Source organism: Enhydra lutris, unplaced genomic scaffold (genome assembly GCF_002288905.1).
Source record: "Enhydra lutris kenyoni isolate GAN:26980312 unplaced genomic scaffold, ASM228890v2 scaffoldscaffold2, whole genome shotgun sequence".
In the NCBI taxonomy this organism is placed as follows: Eukaryota; Metazoa; Chordata; class Mammalia; order Carnivora; family Mustelidae; genus Enhydra; species Enhydra lutris.
The window spans coordinates 73,227,367-73,247,357 of record NW_019154086.1 but is presented as its reverse complement, the minus strand read 5'-3'; the positions used below and the strand labels follow the sequence as shown (position 1 = coordinate 73,247,357).

The 19,991-nt window shown below is 34.8% G+C and overlaps 1 protein-coding gene across 1 annotated transcript in view; it reads left to right on the top strand.

Annotated features, from left to right (window-relative positions):
* LOC111148166 (EPH receptor A3) overlaps positions 1-19,991 on the top strand; it is a 378,938-nt gene that overhangs the window by 14,413 nt on the left and 344,534 nt on the right. Inside the window, exon 2 of the mRNA XM_022504614.1 lies at positions 4,884-4,948. Within this exon, the coding sequence (XP_022360322.1) occupies positions 4,884-4,948 (65 nt within the window). The remainder of the gene's footprint in view (positions 1-4,883; positions 4,949-19,991) is intronic.

The window sequence follows — 19,991 nt, the reverse complement described above, 5'->3', positions numbered from 1 at the left end:
AAAAATTATTTTAGCAATATCTGCGTATTTGCAGCACTTAATTTGCAAGACAGAATATTAGTTTAGTTCTCAGTCTTTCTAAGTGGATACATAGTCACATGAATCAGAGCTTTGAAATGCCTTCCAAAAAAATCTTGGCATGTTAATGATTCCCCAAGTGAATACTCCAGAAATGTATACCTTAAATTTTTAATCTGTCCTCACTAGCTGGCAATATTTGTTGAAAACACTTATTTTAGTAATCAAGTCCTTTAAAAATATTATTGCATTATTATTAAGAAGGGAACAGGTATAAATTCTTGGTATAGACGATTCTTCATAACACTGTTTGTACAAATGAACCAAGGAGTGGACATTTATTTGGTTGTCTCTCCATTATGATGGAGGATAGGAAAGAAGAGAGGGCAAGACTCCTGGACATCTTTTTTTTTTTTTTTTTTTTAAGATTTTATTTATTTATTTGACAGAGAGGGAGAGAGAGAGAGAGAGCACAAGTAGGCAGAGCAGCAGGCAGAGGAAGAGGGAGAAGTAGGCTCCCCACTGAGCAGGGATCAAGATGCAGTGTGGACCTTCAATCCCAGGACCCTTGGATCATGACCTGAGTTAAAGGCAGGAGTTTAACTGACTGAGCCACTTAGGTGCCCCAAGACTCGTGGACATCTTAAACCCACAATCCAGCTTGTGGGAAAAGTGACAGTAAAGATCGGTGGCAGGAATGACAGGAAGATTTCCTCCTTTCTAAAAGTACTTGCTCCAGTTTGAGCCAACTTATCTATTCTTACTTTGTTCTTATTCCTGTTCTCCATTCTACCCCTTCTAATCCCCATCAGAGACTATAATTCCTTTTGCTCAGCAAATTCACATTAGTGCCCGCTTGAAAGCCAACTCAGTGAGTTTGAAAAAGGATTCCCTTACAGTTTTCATGAATGTGAATCCCTTTACCCATTCATACATCTTTTATTTAAAAGAAATAAAGTTTAGGCAGGGTAAAACACGTTAAAGAAACCCAGAACTATATCCATCCAGACTTTGGACAGTGATTTCCAAATACAGTTTTGCCAAAAAGCACTTATTTATTGCTCTGCTCAGAGTCAGGACATTTTAAAATGTGTCCGGCTTAAATCACTTTAAGAAGTTAATATATGCCATAGAGCCCTTTAAACTGAAAATATTTTTTTAAAGAGAAAATCTGATATTAATGAAATGACATGTTTCCTGTTACAAAACAAAAATATTTAGAAATCATACCATTAGAATATGAACACTGGTAAGGAACAATTTATATCTTTGAAAAGTAATCTGGCGCAAGGCAGTTATTAAAGGATTAAAGCCATCCTCCATCTGACCTTAAGAATATTCCGAACTCTTCTTGGTTAAAAGTTATAATCATGGACTCAGAATTTTTTTAGCAGTTGAAATAAACCTTCCACATTGCAAATCATCATTAAAACTCAAAAAACTGAATATAATTGTATGTCACAATTCTGCTTCTTCCATGTGTCCCAACATTTGTATGTTGGTACCACCAACAGGCTATGATCAGGGTGTACCTCTATTTTAGGAGAGAAAGCATTAGAAACCCAAGTTCTTGCGTGATTCAGTGTCGGGTTCAATATGTTATATTACAATGTTGGATTTAGTCAATATATCCAGAGAACTCACTTGCAACATGCTGACTTTCAAATTCCATTAACTTTCTCTTTTTCTTATTTCAATTATGCTATACTCAGACTGCTGCACAACAGATGACAGGAGACTTGAGGTTATATCCTGGGAAGTCCCAGGTTAGCAATCATTCACTTTAAAGTGGCTAGTATTCTTAGATTCTGCTTTTCTTATTTGGCTATAAACAAAAGGCACCATATGAACTCAAAACATAAGCTTTTAAAAAGTGTTTTGATGTCACTCTTCTTTTCTATTAGGTTATATATACATGGTTGATTATAAATACAATTCATAAACCAACATGTTATGGTTGTGAGTTCAGATATTAATTTTACAAGAACACCGAATCTGTATAGCATGTTGTAAACTCATGGAGGCTTTAAATACATTTCTATTATTTGATCATCACATGATGCAACAGTGTGAGATAACCAGGACAGATGTAATTATGTTTGATAGACAACAGAATCAGAATCATGGGTAATGATGCTGTTGTGTTTTCCTCATTCATGTAAAATAGAGTACACTAAATTTCCATTTCCAAGTAAATGAAATAAATTCAATTAATTTATTATACTTATTTAATCAACAGTGTGATATAATTCTTTTTGGCTTAGTTATTCTCTTTTGAGTAGACACCAAATACTGAGATGATTAGTCCAGTCCCTTCTCCCTCATTATCATCAAAGAAAACTACAGGGTATTTAGTTCTTAGTTAACAGCCTACATTCCAATAAGTCGTTTACTAAATGGAGACAATATTCATGTCTTCTTTTGCCTCAAACACTTTCCTCCTCTGGTTACTAATATTGAAATTAAATCAGTCATTTATCTTAGCGTGCTGAGTGACACATATTCATTTAGTACATATTCAGTTATTACACACACACCCAAATACATTGAACCATTTAGACTCCTAAAGGGATTGCAAATATGATCTAATGATGAATATTGGCATTGTAAATTCTACACAAATCATATGTAAAACTCAGAGAAATCATCTGATGACTGATAGAACTGTCAAAGTAGGATTCATCAATCGAACATATCTATTAGAATGAATGTTGGTAAAATGCTTTACTCTGAAGGTGAATTTTCATATTTTCAAAAGTTCTCTAACATTGATTAATCTGAAATATTATCTGTAACATTGATTAATTGGTAGAGGGTTTTTAAAAATCATTTTTGACAGATAATTTCAATACAATTAAGCATACTATTCATTTCCAAACTGATATCCTGGGAAATAATACCATTATGGAAATTGCACTATGTAATCCATGCAGCAACTGGTTTCTTCTCTTATCTAAATATAACTACTTCTCAGTGGGATTAATTCATTGTGAGAAAAAAAATCTTTAATCATTAAAGAATTCCAGTGTAATTAAGTTTATGTACTTTCACTAGCAAATCTTAAAGATTCTAACTTTGAGAATTATATGTCTTCTAACTTAATAGTCAGGAGGATTTTTTGAAACTCATCTAGATAACCAAATACCTTCTTTTAAAAAGGAGTTCTTTTTTTTTTAGTTTTATTTTATTTTATTTTATTTTATTTATTTGACAGAGAGAGAGAGAGAGAGATCACAAATAGGCAGAGAGGCAGGCAGAGGGGGAGGGGAAAGCAGGCTTCCTGCTGAGCAGAAAGTCCGATGCGGGGCTCGATCCCAGGACCCTGAGATCATTACCTGAGCAGAAGGCAGAAGCTTAACCCACTGAGCCACCCAGGCTCCCCTAAAAAGCAGTTCTTGAAAATTTAGAATTCTCACACCTATAAAATATGTTTTTTCTTTTACTTAACATTTTATAAGATTAATGTTTCCTATTTAGGGTGATTGAAGAGTGGTATTTTTTATGTATCAGGAAATATTTTATTGACAACACAAGGACCTGTTTACACAGTACATATATTAACATTGTATTTTGATTTATGTATATATGGAAACTGAAAATGATTTCTCATTGTATTTATTGATTCACCTGCTCTGGTTTGTGTTAATAATACATAGCTATTTTGTGTAAACTTCCTCCACCTCTTCCATTAGTCAATTGTGGGATTGCTTTCTGATTTAGATGAAGGATGAGGTAAAACCATAGTTTACATTGTTTAATAGATCAACAAAGTGAGCCTTTCGTTATTAATTCAACTTGAAGTATCTTTTTATATTTTAATCTCTAATTCATTACCAATTAATACCCTCTGCATTAAAAAGAAATGATTTGGGATGCCTGGTGGCTCAGTCAGTTAAACCTCTGCCTTTGGCTCAGGTCATGATCCCAGGGTCCTGGGATGGAGTCCTGCATCGGGCTCCTTGCTTGGCAGGGAGCCTGCTTCTCTCTCTGCCTCTGCCTGCCACTCTGCCTGCTTGTGCACTTGCTCTCTCTCTCTCTCTCTGACAAATAAATAAATAAATAAAACCTTTAAAAATTAAAAAGAAATGATTTGTCTTTCTTTAATAATATATTCAAAATGAAAACACATTCATGTTGTGTCTTATTATTCATCAGACTTTTTAATAGCTAGTGCAAAGTTCTAAGTAAAATCATTAAAGCCTTTGAGTAACAATGCTTTCTTTAAATAACTAAAGCTTATTCCAGGGAGTTTTATAAAGCACAGTTTTGTTTTGATTTCTCCTGAAATTATTAGTTAAGCATGTTTTTTTATTACACATAAGAAGACAATTTATGTGGTATTAAAAATTCTTCTATTGGACACAGACAATAAAAAGATGTCCTAACAGACACAAACAGAAATATTGGTTCGTTATGGAAGCATATTAAAGAAGTTCATTCATAGTGAAATCATATGTAAATTTGTTAAATTTAATGGTCTTCTAAGTTATTTTGACAACATGTTAGCATTAATGTTTCCTGTTTTTCATTTTTACCATTTCCTCCTTAAACCTATAATTACTTGGTCAAAAATTGTTATCAATATTTTGAATATTGATCTATCATTATAAATAAGCACAGTCAAAAAAGCCAGAGAAATTTAATTCCTTAACTGTTTCTGTGATTACTTTCCCTTTGCCATTTCCTTCTTTTTCTTTCATATTCCTATCACAAAAATAAAGAGTCCTGTGTTTTAAACATGGCCTTAAACAACAACAGACAACGTTAACTTGAGAGAGGCAAATAGAAATTTATTTATTTATTTATTTATTTATTTAGAAACTTATTCATTTTAACCGCATTTGTGTATCTGTGTTTTCTTTTAGTCAATCTACTGGATTCAAAAACAATTCAAGGGGAGCTGGGATGGATCTCTTACCCATCACATGGGGTGAGTCTGGTAAACTATTGAAAGGAAACATGATTCTGTCCATTGTCTCATAGAGAACAGAGGGAATTACTGGTATGTCCTCTAACATGAACTCCTCTACTTCGGTGACATATATTTATCAGTATATTCAATACATGCACTAAGAGAGCCAGATATTTGTGTCCAATGGAACTATTAAAATTTTTGAAGTCTTATTTTTTCCTTCTGAATCAATTGCCATCAGTTGCTTGATGACACTAATTAAACCTTTTAATTATTACTGGCATCATGTAGATGGTCTGAGTGTGATCATCTAACATTCTTTTTGTGATGTGATCAGAAGAGGTGAATTGAGAAGACATTTCAAATTTCAAGTAATGTAGAAAGTATGTATTTAGAGACCTGCAGAGTCATAGCATTAAAAGCAGCCTTGGAGACCATCCAAGTAGGATATATTTGTCAATTCTGTAAAACCTTAAAATCTTTGTTCATTGGTCTTTATTTCTTAATTTCTTCACATTGCTTTAATTTCTTCACTTAAAATGTCTGCAGCATATCAAGGTCAGCTTAAGCCTGGGGAATTTCATTTAGAAAAAAAAATTGACTACCTTTAAATTTAAGCTCTTTATATACCTTTAATACATTAACAAGCCAGACATAGATTACTAAAGTATATATAGTATTTTTGTGACCCAACCATTTCTGATAAGATTCTGTGAGAAAGTTTTTTTTTTTTTTCTTTTTCTTTTCTTTTCTTCTTCTTTTTTTTTTGGTTGGGGGGAGAGGATCATCATACACATTTGGAAAATTCTTGTTCTTACGAAATTGTGTAGTAAGTGCCTAAACATACCTTGCTTCCAAGTATAGCTTGTGGAAAATGTAAAATGTTATTTTGAAATACCTGTGGTAGGAACAAATTTGTGTATTTCTTTTCCTTCTACTCATCCTCTTTTTAAAGAGGTTATAATTACTTCCACTTAGTGCTGCTATTCAGTCTTTAGATTTTTGTGCCTAAACATACTGATTTTTACGGTACTGCCAACGTCTTCACCAACGGATGTTTTACATCAGAGATACTTCATCTATCTGTCATCTTTGAATCTGCTTCTCTTCCTGGTACACCTTGACATTGACACAATGCCAAAACCTATCACATAATCAGGACTTGGTTGGTTGTTTTGGAGGAGAAAATATGAAGTAAGCCAGGATTTGGTCTTCCCATAGGTGTAAAAGGAATCAAATTATTAGGATAAAAGCACATCCTGGGTAGTCATAAAGAGTGAATCAAAACTCCAGATTGAGCTGGAAAACTCATTTAAAACTAATCACCCTAAAGTCAAGTCTAATTTTAATTCTGATTTTAGAAATTTGCATTTTTCATTACTCCATCAGGTTATCCACTATAGAAACTTGCTGCCTAAGGATGTATGAAAAGCAAAAATCACAGTGACATTTTACTAACAGATAGTTATACATGCTTATAAAAAACAACAAGAAATTAACATGTATTTCAAAGCAACAGTCTGTTTCATGATTTCCTTTGAAGAAGGTATAAAGAAAACATATTTCTATATATTAAGACTTTTGGGGAGAATACTGTATAAGTGAATTCACTTAACCATGTTAATATTAAGAGATATTGTGATGAAACAAAACTGGCACTTCTGCTTCCAGAGATATGTTGGGGGTAGGGAGAAATGTTCTAGAGAAATGTTCTCTACTACTCAAGGTGTGGTAGGTATGTGCACTAACCAGCAATATCAATCCCCCAGAGATTTTTTGATATAGACTCTCAGGACCTGCCCCAGACTTTCTGAATCAGAATCTGCATCTTAACGTGGTCCCCAGGGAATTGCTGAGCTCTTTAAATTTAAGAAGCACTACTTAGGATAACTCACTTCTTGGCTTTTCCCATCTCTTGTCCAATTTCCTACCTCATTTTTGTCCACAAATTCTATGGCTTTATCAGCAAACAGTTTTCAGTTTTCCTTTGGCTTTTGGTTGCCTCAGAGAACAAACCTCATGAGCTTGGGCTTCCTCTTCATTGTTTTCCTGGTGCATCTCCTTGCAGCTGTGTCTTTCCTTTTGGAGGGGAGGGGGAATGGGGAGTTGGGTGAGCCTAGTAGTGGGTATTAAGTAGGGCAAGTATTGCATGAAGCACTGGGTGTGATGCATAAACAATGAATCTTGGAACACTGAAAAAATAAAGTTAAATAAAAAAAGCCTAAGACAACTGCCCAAGTTTTCAGAGTTATCATTAAAACTATCAGGGAGAAAACAAAAATCTCCCCAACAGGTCATGATATTTATAACATCCCAAGACCCCAAAGCAAAAAGAGAAAAAAAAAATAGAGAGAGAGAGAGAAAGAGAGAGAGAGAGATGTGAATTATTATCCTGTGGTGCTGTATAATGTGTTTTTCCTCTAAATCATATATTGTGTTAACCAAAATGTCCACAACGAAATAAGTAACATAATTTGGAATATGTTTGATTAATATTCATTTCTTTTTGAGAAACTGATGAAATTTTTTTTAAAGATTTTATTTATTTATTTGACAGAGATCACAAGTAGGCAGGGAGGTAGAGCAAAGAGAGAGAGGGGGAAGCAGGCTCCCCACTGAGCAGAGAGCCCAGTGCGGGGCTCCTTCCCAGGATCCTGAGATCATGTCCTGAGCGGAAGGCAGAGGCTTTAACCCACTGAGCCACCCAGGCGCCCCCAAAACTGGTGAAATTCTCGAGTAAAAACACTGCATAATTAATTACCAGTTGGAATTTAACATCCGTGCTTTTATAATTGTTTATGCTTTTAGATTTAATTATTTTTATTGCCTAACCAGTGCCATTTTCAATATAACAAAAATAGGTTAATTTTGTGATCTTTTGTTTTTAAAGGAAATAGTTAAAAATATCATGATATTTTTGTTACAGCTTTTCCATAAAAAGTGAAATGTAGTTGCTGGAAACAATTTTGAACTTGTTACTGTCTTAATTGATTAACTCCAATAAAAGTAGTGCATCTGTTTGTAGGTTAACTAAAATATGAATATAATGTTTGGAGGAAAAAATTGTAATAACAATGTTATAGCATACTAAATAACTGAAAACCCTGCTTTGTGTGTGTGTGTGTGAGAGACAACATTTAAATTCTATTCTCTTAGCATATTTTAACTATTCGATACAGTGTGACCAACTTCACTCACTGTAGTTTACATTCTATCCACAGAGCTTATTCATCTTACAGTGAAAGTTTGTACTCTTTTACCTACTTCTCCCTATTTCTCCTACTTCTCAGTCCCTGACACCCACTTTTCTACTGTTTCTATGGGTTTGACTTTTTTTTCCCCCTAAATTCTGTGAAATAGTGATATTATGTAATATTTATCTTTCTCTGTCTGGCTTATTTCATAGCATAATGCCCTAAAGGTCCATGCATGTTGTTGGAAATAGCAAGGAAAATCCTACTCTTTTGATTTAGGGCAATGGTTTTCAGTGTGATGGGGGTAGGTAGGGAGGCAATTTTGAATTGGCTCCATGGAGATATTTAAAATGTCTGGAGATATTGTTGGTTGTCATAACTGGTAAGGCAGGACACTGCTGGCATCTAGTGTGGAAGGTCTGGGGTGCTGCTAAACATCTTGCAAGAAACAGGGCAAACTCCCACAACAAAGAATAATCAGGTCCCAAATAACACTGCCCAGGTTGAGAAATCCTTGCTTAGGGGATGAATAATGGTGCTTTGTCAGGAGCTGTGGTCACTAAAAAAAAAACTGGGAGACTGCTGGCAACTTCTCTAAGTCTCAACTCATCCAAATTCCAAATCTTTTGCAATATGAATTTTTAAAAATGATTGTATACCAGAGCTATATAAAATTAATATATTTGGGGGAAAAGGCCCAACGATGAGTCATTCCTTCATGTATGTTCTTTCCTATTTTTGTTCCCCTTTTCCCCCAGAGATGTATTCATGCATAAAAACTTACAATTAACCTATGTAATTTTTTTGGGAGGAGTATTTCTATCTCTATTTTAAAATGATGCTTCAAATCTTAGAGGAAATCTGGTAGGAAATTATGGTATTATACCATTAGGCCTGGAAAAAATTCTCCAAATGAGTATCTGGGAGGAAATTTAATGAGACTTTGGTTTTCTCTAAATGATTTTTTTTTAAAGATTTATTTATTTATTTAGAAAATTTTTCCTTAAAGATTTCCTTAGACATTTATTGGTGCCTTACTTATGATAATGTATAATCATAATAAATGATATGTATTTATTTTAGAGAGAGAGAGAAAGGGCAAATGAGAGTGACGGGTGTGGGGGGGCAGAGGGCAAGAATCATTTGCAAGCAGACTCCTGGCTCTGTGTGGAGCCCAAGCAGGGCTTGATCTCATGACCCATGAGGTTATGACCTCAGCTGAAACCAAGAGTCAGATGCTTGACCAATTGAGTCACCCCTTTAAATGAAATTCTTAAAAATAATACTCAAAGTTTGTAAACTAAAATTATCAGTGGGTTATGAACACAATTTATTTTTTGATAAAAGTTTTTTTTTTTTTGTTATGGATAAGTTTTGGCACTAAGTCTGTTCACTTTAGTAAAGCAGACATAGCAATGACATTTGCTGTCTTTATGAACTGTGAATTAAAATGTTAGAATTTTGGGTATAATTATCTTCAGAAACTTTAGTAATCAGTAGGTTAAATATTCTTTGATTTAGGGGACAATCAACACATGTAAAAGCCCATTTATATATTTTATTACAACTTTGAAGAGTCTTTTGTTTAAATATGACTAGTATTTAAATTTATTCATTGGTTGATTGATTGATAATGCCAATCTACCACATAAGCTTTCTTAGTATATGTACCAATGTAGAAGAAGGATCAGAGGGAGGTGGAGCTGTATAATTAGAATAGTATTGACATGCTAACCAAATAGTACAAAGGAATTATGAGCCCCAATTCACTTAATTACAGAAGCTCAGATAGCCAAAAGAGCATGAGGAGAGGGCTGGGGAATGTGCTGTGATGAGCACTGGGTGTTATACATAAGTAATGAATCACTGAACACTACATCAAAAACTAATGATACAGAGGCTAACTGAATGTAATAAAAAATTTTTTTTTAAAAGGAGAGAGTTTAGGAAATATAGAAAAAGCAGCCTGAAATGAGTGATTCATATATATTAGCTGACGATAGAAAGAATTCTCAAAATTAGGAATTGCAGAACTTTTTTTTTTTTTATTTTCTACCCTCCTCTTTTTTCAACTTCTTTAGAATTTTTTTTCCTTAAAGATTTCCTTAGAAATTTATTGGTGCCTCACTTATGATAATGTACGTAAACAAGCTAAAACAAACAAAACAAAACCAAAATGCTCTTTTGGCAAAGAGGCCCTGTTGGTTGTCCCCAACATCTGTTTCCTGGCTTTTTCTTGAGAATGGTGCACCTATATTGTTTACGTTTTCACCTTCTGTTGTGTCCCTGGAAAATAGCCCCTCTGTGACTCTGGAGCAGCTGTGCTCCCTTCATGACCAGAAAAGCGCTAACCCACTTGGGTTAGCCTGGAGAAATTAGCCTAGAGCCCTGACTGGCAGAACCACTGAGTTATGTAAAAGAATTTTCCTTGTTTAAATCACTCTTAGTATTTCCCATACTTTCAAGCGAAAGGGATTCTGATAGAATACAATGTTTAATTTCCTGATCAAATATCTTAAATTCCAAATGAGAGATACAGCAATGGATAATTATATTTATATTATTTTGTGAATTGTATTATGTTATTTGTATTTCCCAGTGCTTTAGTATGATGTTAAAGATCATATGCAGAGTAGTAAAATACAGTGAGCTACATTGTTTAGGGTTGGAAAACTGCATTTGAAATCTGGCTTTGCTATTTATTTATTTATTTAAGATTTTATTTATTTGACAGACAGAGATCACAAGTAGGCAGAGAGGCAGGCAGAGAGAGGAGGAAGCAGGATCTCCGCTGAGCAGAGAGCCCGATGCTGGGCTCGATCCCAGGACCCTGGGATCATGACCTGAGTCGAAGGCAGAGGCTTTAACCCACTGAGCCACGCAGGTGCCCCGGCTTTGCTATTTACTACTATTTGATCCAACATAGGCTAATTAACCTTCATTAACATTTCTCTTTACTTTTAAAAGCAGAATAATAATAATTTCCATGTCACAGCACTTTGTAGTGAATATTTGAGCAAATAAGATATTTATGTTATTTATGACAAGATATACGAGATAATGAATGTGAAAGAGCTATACAAGTATAATTTCTTATTCTTAAATAAATTTGAGGATTTCCCCTTCTAATCTTAGCTCTCAGACTATATGTGGCATCTTGGATTTGGATTTAGGAGAAGGAAAATTGATAGTACTACCTGATGTTTTTTTCTCAGTTAAGAGCCCCAAACATGGCCTTTGACATCACATGGTTGTTACGCTATTGAATCTGTGCAGACAAAAGTGTCCATAAAGTCTTGGCATTATATTTTGAATCGAAAGGGTCAAATATGGATGAATGAGTCAAAAGTTGCATGTCCAAAAGAAGACATCCAGATGGCCAACAGACACATGAAAAAGTGCTCCATATCACTCGGCATCAGGGAAATACAAATCAAAACCACAATGAGATACCACCTCACACCAGTCAGAATGGCTAAAATTAACAAGTCAGGAAATGACAGATGCTGGCGAGGATACGGAGAAAGGGGAACCCTCCTACACTGTTGGTGGGAATGCAAGCTGGTGCAACCACTCTGGAAAACAGCATGGAGGTTCCTCAAAATGTTGAAAATAGAACTACCCTATGACCCAGCAATTGCACTGCTGGGTATTTACCCTAAAGATACAAATGTAGTGATCCGAAGGGGCACGTGCACCCGAATGTCTATAGCAGCAATGTCTACAATAGCCAAACTATGGAAAGAACCTAGATGTCCATCAACAGACGAATGGATAAAGAAGATGTGGTATATATACACAATGGAATACTATGCAGCCATCAAAAGAAATGAAATCTTGCCATTTGCGACGACGTGGATGGAACTAGAGGGTATCATGCTTAGCGAAATAAGTCAATCGGAGAAAGACAACTATCATATGATCTCCCTGATATGAGGGAGAGGAGATGCAACATGGTGGGTTAAGGGGGTAGGAGAAGAGTAAATGAAACAAGATGGGATTGGGAGGGAGACAAACCATAAGTGACTCTTAATCTCACAAAACAAACTGAGGGTTAATGGGGGGAGGGGAGTTGGGGGGGTGGGATTATGGACATTAGGGAGGGTGTGTGCTATGGTGAGTGCTGTGAAGTGTGTAAACCTGGCGATTCACAGACCTGTACCCCTGGGGATAAAAATATATTATATGTTTATAAAAAATAAAATTAAAAAAAAAGTTGCATGTCCACTTAAATTTATTTCAAAATTTTAAGTGATGAGAATTTCCTCAAAATTTTAATATCTCTCCTTCAGGGAGACCTTCTGACACTTTCACATGCCACTCTCCTGCCACCCCTCCCCTGTACCCACCCACACCCCTCCAGGTGAGCATGTAATACTGTTAAGCTCATCTTCCTTGTTCTCTCTTGTACCTCCACAGCTTGTAATTCTACATTAACATTCTGCAATTATTTCACTGATACTTATTTCAGCCAGGAAGCTGAAAACTCTATGAAGCCAGTCTCCATCATGAAACTCCCTCTTTTATTCTCCACAGATTCAGTCCCTGGGATAGCTGTCCATACATTAAAATTGCCCGAATGAATGAAAAATAAAAGCTTTCCAAAATAAGGGAGTATAACTAAGTTGACGTTATGTATTTGTTGAAAAAGTTTGATTTCCAATCTGTTATTTCAAATGGTGTCTATTAATGCTTCCACTCTCTTTTTTAATGGCATAAATGCTAAGTGAAATTATAATATATACACATACTATATGTACTATAAGCATATAACGAATAGATATCCACGTTTATATTGCATATGATATTATGCTGTTGTTTGTACTAGCAGGGCTAGTTAATTACTAACAGCCCATGCATTGGAAGTTAACTGAAAAGAAAATTAGCTAGGGGCACTTGGGTGGCTCAGTCCGTTAAGCATCTGACTCTTCATTTCTGCTCAGGTCATAACCTCAGAGTCCTGAGATTGAGCCCTGCATGGGGCTCACCAGTCAGGTGGAACCTACTTGTCCCTCTCCCTCCCGCTTGTGCTCTTATTGAAATAAATAAATAAATAATAAAATCTTAAACAAAAAAGAAAACTAGCTAAAAACAGTTCTATATTGAAATTCATCTTGATTGTTGTTTGAAGGTTAAAAAGCCAGAATCCTGCAAATAAATTCCATTTAACTAAAAGTAGAAATGTTTAGAATTGAATGAATTGTAGAGAGGAGTGGGAATAATAAAAATATTCGCTAAAACAAGTCATTGCTTTCCTGTTCTCCAGTTTACTGTAATTTGCCTTCAGTGTTGGAATTACTACTGTTTTTGAAGTCTGGATTCTAAGTCTTAGCTACTAGATCTCTCGCTTTCACATTGTGAATGGTATCTGAAAGGCAGGAAGAATATTTTGACAACTGGCTGTCAACAATAACCACTTGGGATTCTGCCTTTACGAATCATAGTCTAAATTCTGCTTCATATGCTCAGTAGTCGATCTAGAAAAATCAAATTTTTGACACATGTGATATGTGATTCTGGGTCATTTGAAATTTTTCTGCCTAGAATGAACAATGCTATATATTTTCAATATGTCACTTTCACCTATTGTGCTGACCTTTCAAGGAAGGATGTCTGATCAAATTAGAAAAACATGGCAAAGCTTTTCAGTTTTTTCTTTCTCACCTTTCTTTGAAACAAAATGCACCAAAATAGAAGGAGAAATGTGGATAAGTGGTAAAAATAAGCAAAGGTAGAATTTATTCTAGCAACATTTAATTTATAAAAATCAAAATGTTACCTTTTATTTATTTTAACATAATTTTTATCAGTGCCTTAAGAAAATAAAAACCATTTTTCCATTGCTAATGTTGTATATATCTGTGTTCATGCAAACTGTGTTCCTATGTTCACTCAGTTCATTATACATTAAATTTGTTGAAATGTGCAAAATAGTATATAGCAGCCTGAATATCAACTTTTTTATTGCTGAGAAACATTCAGTTCATTTAATATTTAATTTAATTAATTCATTTAATTTTTATTTATGTTTTTATTAGAGAGAGAATTAGTGAGAGAACATATGAGAGGGAGAAGATCAGAGGGGAAGAAGCAGACTCCTGCTGAGCAGGGAGCCGGATGTGAGACTTGGTATGGGACTCTGGGATCATGGCCTGAGCCAAAGGCCATCATTTAACCAACTGAGCCACCCAGACACCCTCAGTTCCTTTAATATTTTAAAAAGTATACTAAAACACTCTGTTTCAAGCTTCCAAATTTTCCTTTGAAATAAGATATAAAAACAACATAGACACCTCAGTGGGAAAGTGTTTCAACTCTGTTATTCTATTAAGTCAAGAATTTTGATAGAAATTTGTAAAAAATAATTTGCCCAAAGTTTCTTTCTTTTTCTTTCTTTTCTTTTCTTTTTTTTTTAATTTCATGACTTAATGGTTTTGATCCTTAGGTTTGGTATTGTCTGGTGGGTAATTTTTTTGGAAGATTAAAAAAATTAAATTTGCCCTACAAAAATATAGTGTGAAACACTTTTTAAAGAAGTTCCACATTCCAAATGATAACCATTGCGTCTGAAATCATTTAAAGGTTATTCTATTTACAATACAGACCACTTAAGTACTTCTGCAACCTTAATAGCCCATTGATTACAATTATTTGTTTTCTGCTAATGATGTTCAGTTTAATGAAAAACGGTGCCAGTTTCTTGGGGGTGGCTAAAATCATTCATCCCTTTTCCATGAGACATATGAAAAGAAACATCAAAGGGGTTTTCTGAGTAGTCCACTTTTACGAGTTATTTTTATTCATTCTGATATATATTTATATGCAAATAAATATATAATATAATAATTATAAATATATATATTGAAATCCTTAGTTTAAAATATGTAAACAACAATGCACAATCTAGACCAAGACCTATTTCATTAGAAATCCAGAGGGGTGGGACCCAGCAATCTGCTTTTTCATAGACCCTCTGTGATTGTGATGCTGCTCAAATTTGGGAATCACTGTACTAGAATATTGTTATTTGCTGTAATGAGGCCACCATTACTTATGGAGATACTCATTTGCTGCCCGATGCTGTATTGTAGTTCATTCCAACCTCTTAATACAGCACAATTCATGATTAATATAGCTCTGGATGTTTTTCATTTAAAATTTTATAATAAACATGCAACACGTGACCAGTAGCTTGGGGAATTTATTCTTTGCAGTTTGCTATAATGATTCATTTTAGAATCATCGCGTTTCTCTCATGTAATCTGGGAATTTAGTTTGAACTGCATATATATGCTGTTTATACATCTGGCATCCATTGCTCACCATAAAAGAGATAAAAAAGTCATGAATTAAGTGTTAAAAAATCGCAATAAAGAATATGAAAATCCGGGCACCTCGGTGGCTCAGTGGGTTAAAGCCTTTGCCTTTGGCTTGGGTCATGATCCCAGGGTCCTGGGATCAAGCCCCGCATTGGGCTCTCTGCTCAGCAGGGAGCCTGCTTCTTCTTCTCAGTCTCTCTGCCTACCTCTCTGCCTACTTGTGATCTCTGTCAAATAAATAAATGAAATCTTAAAAAAAAAAAAGAATATGAAAATTTTCCATCAAAGTGTTACTAGAATTTAAGTTTGTCTAGGGAACGGCTATGGGATGTTCCTAGAAAATGACAGGCATCATCTTTTGATGGATTTTATGTGCCACACTAAAGATACTGTATAACATTCAAAGCCAACATTTTAATCTAGGTAATTATGGGGGATGTTTTAATTGAAGAACAGACGAGAGTCAGAAAAAAAAAATAAAAAAACAGAAAAGCATTGTGAAAGTTCCCATGGGTAGCTCGTATGGGAACCTAGGATCTGCTTGTATCCCTTTGATTATATAGCTTAGTGATTTGGCGTAAGGTTGAATTTTAACTATTTTGCTAATATTCCAAGAAGGGATATTCTAAAAAAAAAAAATCTTTTTTTATTAGTGAATTTTTTTTTTAAATAAAAGCATGAAACAGAGAAGCTGAATTTGGAGAACTGAGTAAGTTGTAAGACCATTGGAGGATTCAGTAGAAATGAAAATTATCTAGTAAACTAAGGAAGACAAAGGAAAAGAAAGAAAGGGGAGCATAAAATGCTTGAATGGTAAGAGTAATTAAGTCTCCCTTCCCTGTGACAGTATCAGTCAATGATTTTTTGGGGCCTGAGATTAAGCTAAAATTCAGAAAAATGTAAAATGGTGACCTCTCTTCTCAACATGAAGTAATAGAGCTATGGATCTAGTAACTATGGAAGAGAGCCAGTACAGAAAGAGAGGAAGGATGCCATGTGATGGTTTCAAAGAACTTTTTTTTTTTAAATATTTTTTTTTCTTAAGATTTTATTTATTTATTTGACACAGATCACAAGTAGGCAGAGAGGCGGGCAGAGAGGCGGGCAGAGAGAGAGAGAAGGAAGCAGGCTCCCTGCTGAGCAGAGAGCCCAATGCGGGGCTGGATCCCAGGACCCTGAGATCATGACCTAAGCCGAAAGCAGAGGCTTATTCCACTGAGCCACCCAGGCACCCCAAAGAACTTTAACTCCCAGTCTACACTTGGATATTTATTCGATGCCATGGAATCCCAAGATAGCTGGTAGTCATAAACTTTATGAATTTAGTCAAAGGTTTCCAAAGGGGATTAAAGCTTCTGAGTGATATGAATCCATTTTGTAAACTGTGCTTGCTCAGAAATTCCCTAGATCCATTTGTCATCTGTATCCATAATGTTGAATTTAAGTGATGGGTGGCCATTTTTTAATGTAGAATTAGTGATATAATTTTGACTTCAATTGCTCTGTTCTCATGAGTGTTCGAAAGGCAGTAAACAACAATGTAATCATAAACTACAAGAAATTTTGTGAATTTCTAGGTTTTCACAAAATTGTAGAATTTTGTGAAAATATTTATTGACAGAGCTGCTTCACTTTTTCTTAAGATTTATTCATTTATTTTAGAGAGAGAGAACTCGAATGGGAGGGACAGAGGAAGAGGGAGAGAGAATCTCAAGCAGACTCCACACTGAATGCAGAGCCCCATGAGGGGCTTGATCCCAGGACCTGGAGATCACGACCTGAGCTGAAACCAAGTTAGATGCTTAACTAACTATGCCACTCAGGCACCCCAAGCTGCTTCCCTTTTTATTAAGAGTAGCAAAATTTTATTTTATTTGGAGCAGCAGAGTATGTTCAAAGGGATAATCAATTTTAAAGATAGCAGTGACTTTAGAAGTCATCTAGTGTAATTCCCAAACTCATGTTGACAAACAGCTAAGCCTCTGGGAGTGTTAGTGGCTTGACCAAGGTCATATTATTGCTTTCTGAGTCTGAGTTCATGCTTTTTTTATTATTCCCTTCTGTCTTGGTCTGGACAATACCAAAGAAGATTTTGAAATTGTGTGGTTTAATACTTAGCAGATTATACACCATCAAGTTTTAGAACTATTTTGTCTGAGTGTGCTGTCTTACAGCACCCTCAATAGTGACCACATCTTGAGATACATCAGTCAATATAAGCTATTTTTCTCAGCAGCTGAAAAATGCTGGTCTTTCATAAGCCCAAGAAGAAAATGGGTTGTATAGGATTATTATTAGCTCCCTATTCTTGTGTATATATATCTTCCCCCGCCCCCACATCACAGCTGGATTTATGTTCTAGGGAATGAACTGTCACAGATGACTAAAGATTCTTAACTCATTCTCTTGACAACTCTAAAATCAAGTTGATTTTAGCTTAGATTCAAATATAAATTTAAATTTATTTGAACTGAAATGGCATTTTTAAATGTTAGCTTATAACCAAAGCAAATCTCATTTAATTTCAGTTTTCGTAAGAACTAACGGATATTTTGAGATCTTTTTAAAAATTAGTACATCATTTTAATGTAATTGTTTTAAAACAAGGGTAAATGTGGTATCTTCAAGCCAATAAATCCCCTTCCAGATTTAAAATGTTTCTAAACTGCTAGCTATATTTTTTTGCATTCTGCACTGCTAAAATAGAATTTTTTGTTGAATCATTTTGACAGAAATATATGGTGATCTCATGTAGTTTTACAGATAAGTTGATGAGTAAAAATTAGATTAACAAGTCAGTTCAACAACACATTTTGGACACTAAAGTATAAAAACACAGGAGTTACATAATCCAAGAAATATTTTGTGGTAAAATTTACCATAGTGATCATCTCTTTTAAAATAACTACTTTTTCTTTTCTGAAATAAATGATCCTAATTCAAAGAAAATCCCAGTAGTGATAAACATTTTGGGGGAAGACTAAAGGTGATAGCATTATTTTAGTTTATTATTTTATTTTATTTTTAGGTATTTGTTTATTTTAGAGAGAGAAAGAGAGAGACAGAGTGTGTGCATGTGCATGTGTGTGTATGGGGAAAGAGGCAGAGGAAGAGAATCTTCAAGAAGACTCCTTGCTGATCGGGTGACTGAGCTACCCGGTGTCCCAAGCATTATTTTAGAAAGGAAAGTATATAGGGTATTATTAATTTCCAGAACCTATTGAATTCTTAATAGTTTATGCAGTATAAAAGGGGTTTGTAAAATCATTAGTATATTGACACTCATTCATCATGTTGTTTAATAATTGTTTGAGCTCCTACTATGTGGTAGGCCCTATCATATGGAGTGGGGATACAAACATAACCCATAGCTAATATTTCTACCATGTGCTATATTGTATTCCCCTGCTTTCTGTATATCATTTCATTTAAATCTTAGAACAACTTTACAAAATTTACTCTCATTTCATAGTAGAAAACAAGTACAACCAAAGCATTTAAATAACTCAAACAAGATCTTACACCCAATAATTGTGTCAGGAATGAAAATCAGTTAGTCAGATTCCTTACGCTGCATACATCACCCCTACTCTAAAATGCTTCTTTTAAGAGAAGTGAGGAATGTATTTCTGGGTGAAGCATAAAGTTTGGTAGAAGACACCGTGAACCAGCAACTACAATATGATGAAAATCATCAATTGAGATAAATAGTGGGTAAAATATCGCACTGAATGTGGGATCAGCTCTGCTTGACCTGCATCAGGGAAAATGATTGCAAGAAGTTGTTAAACTTTTAAGGATGAATTGGAATTTATGAGGTATATGTGACTGGGCATCCCATACACAAAGCACAGACTGTAAAACAGCATTTTATGTTGAGCAAAAAACACAGCCCATACCATCTGAAAGTAAGGGATAGAGGGAATAAAGTGATAATTTGTGAAGGAAAAAAAAAAAAAGAAGTGAAAATTTTCAACTGGATTGTGAAGAGCCTCATGCACCATGTTCAGGGGTTTGGATTCTCTTACAGGAAATTGTTAAGCTGGCTAGGAATTTGGAAGTTTACTCTGTGCACTTAGACTGGGGGTGCAAGGAAGAGTTGGTTTCTAAGGTCATCTGAGAAAGATACCTGGCAAGGCACAGAAGGGAGGTCATGAATGCGGTGTCATTTATGATATCTGTTCTATAGGAAATGATGCCAACTGGATCTGGGTGGAAAGGAGATGAAGGATTCAAAGATAATTTCTGACATGATGGGTGATTAATGATGACTTACATGTATATTAGTATCTCCTAGATAAAATCTTCTTAGATGCACAAGTGCATCTGGATCAACTGTAGGACACCACCCCATGGTTAGAGATTGCATTGCTAATGGTGCTGGTCCAAGCACCGTACTTTGCAAATCAGTGTCCTAGATCAATATTAAGGGATTTACCTGAAAATAAATTTGAATAGTTTGGTTTTGTGAAATTTAAAGGGTAGAAATTAACTGAATTTAAAAGGAGAGATGTGATCTATTCTCATGTGTAGATGGTCAATTAAGAT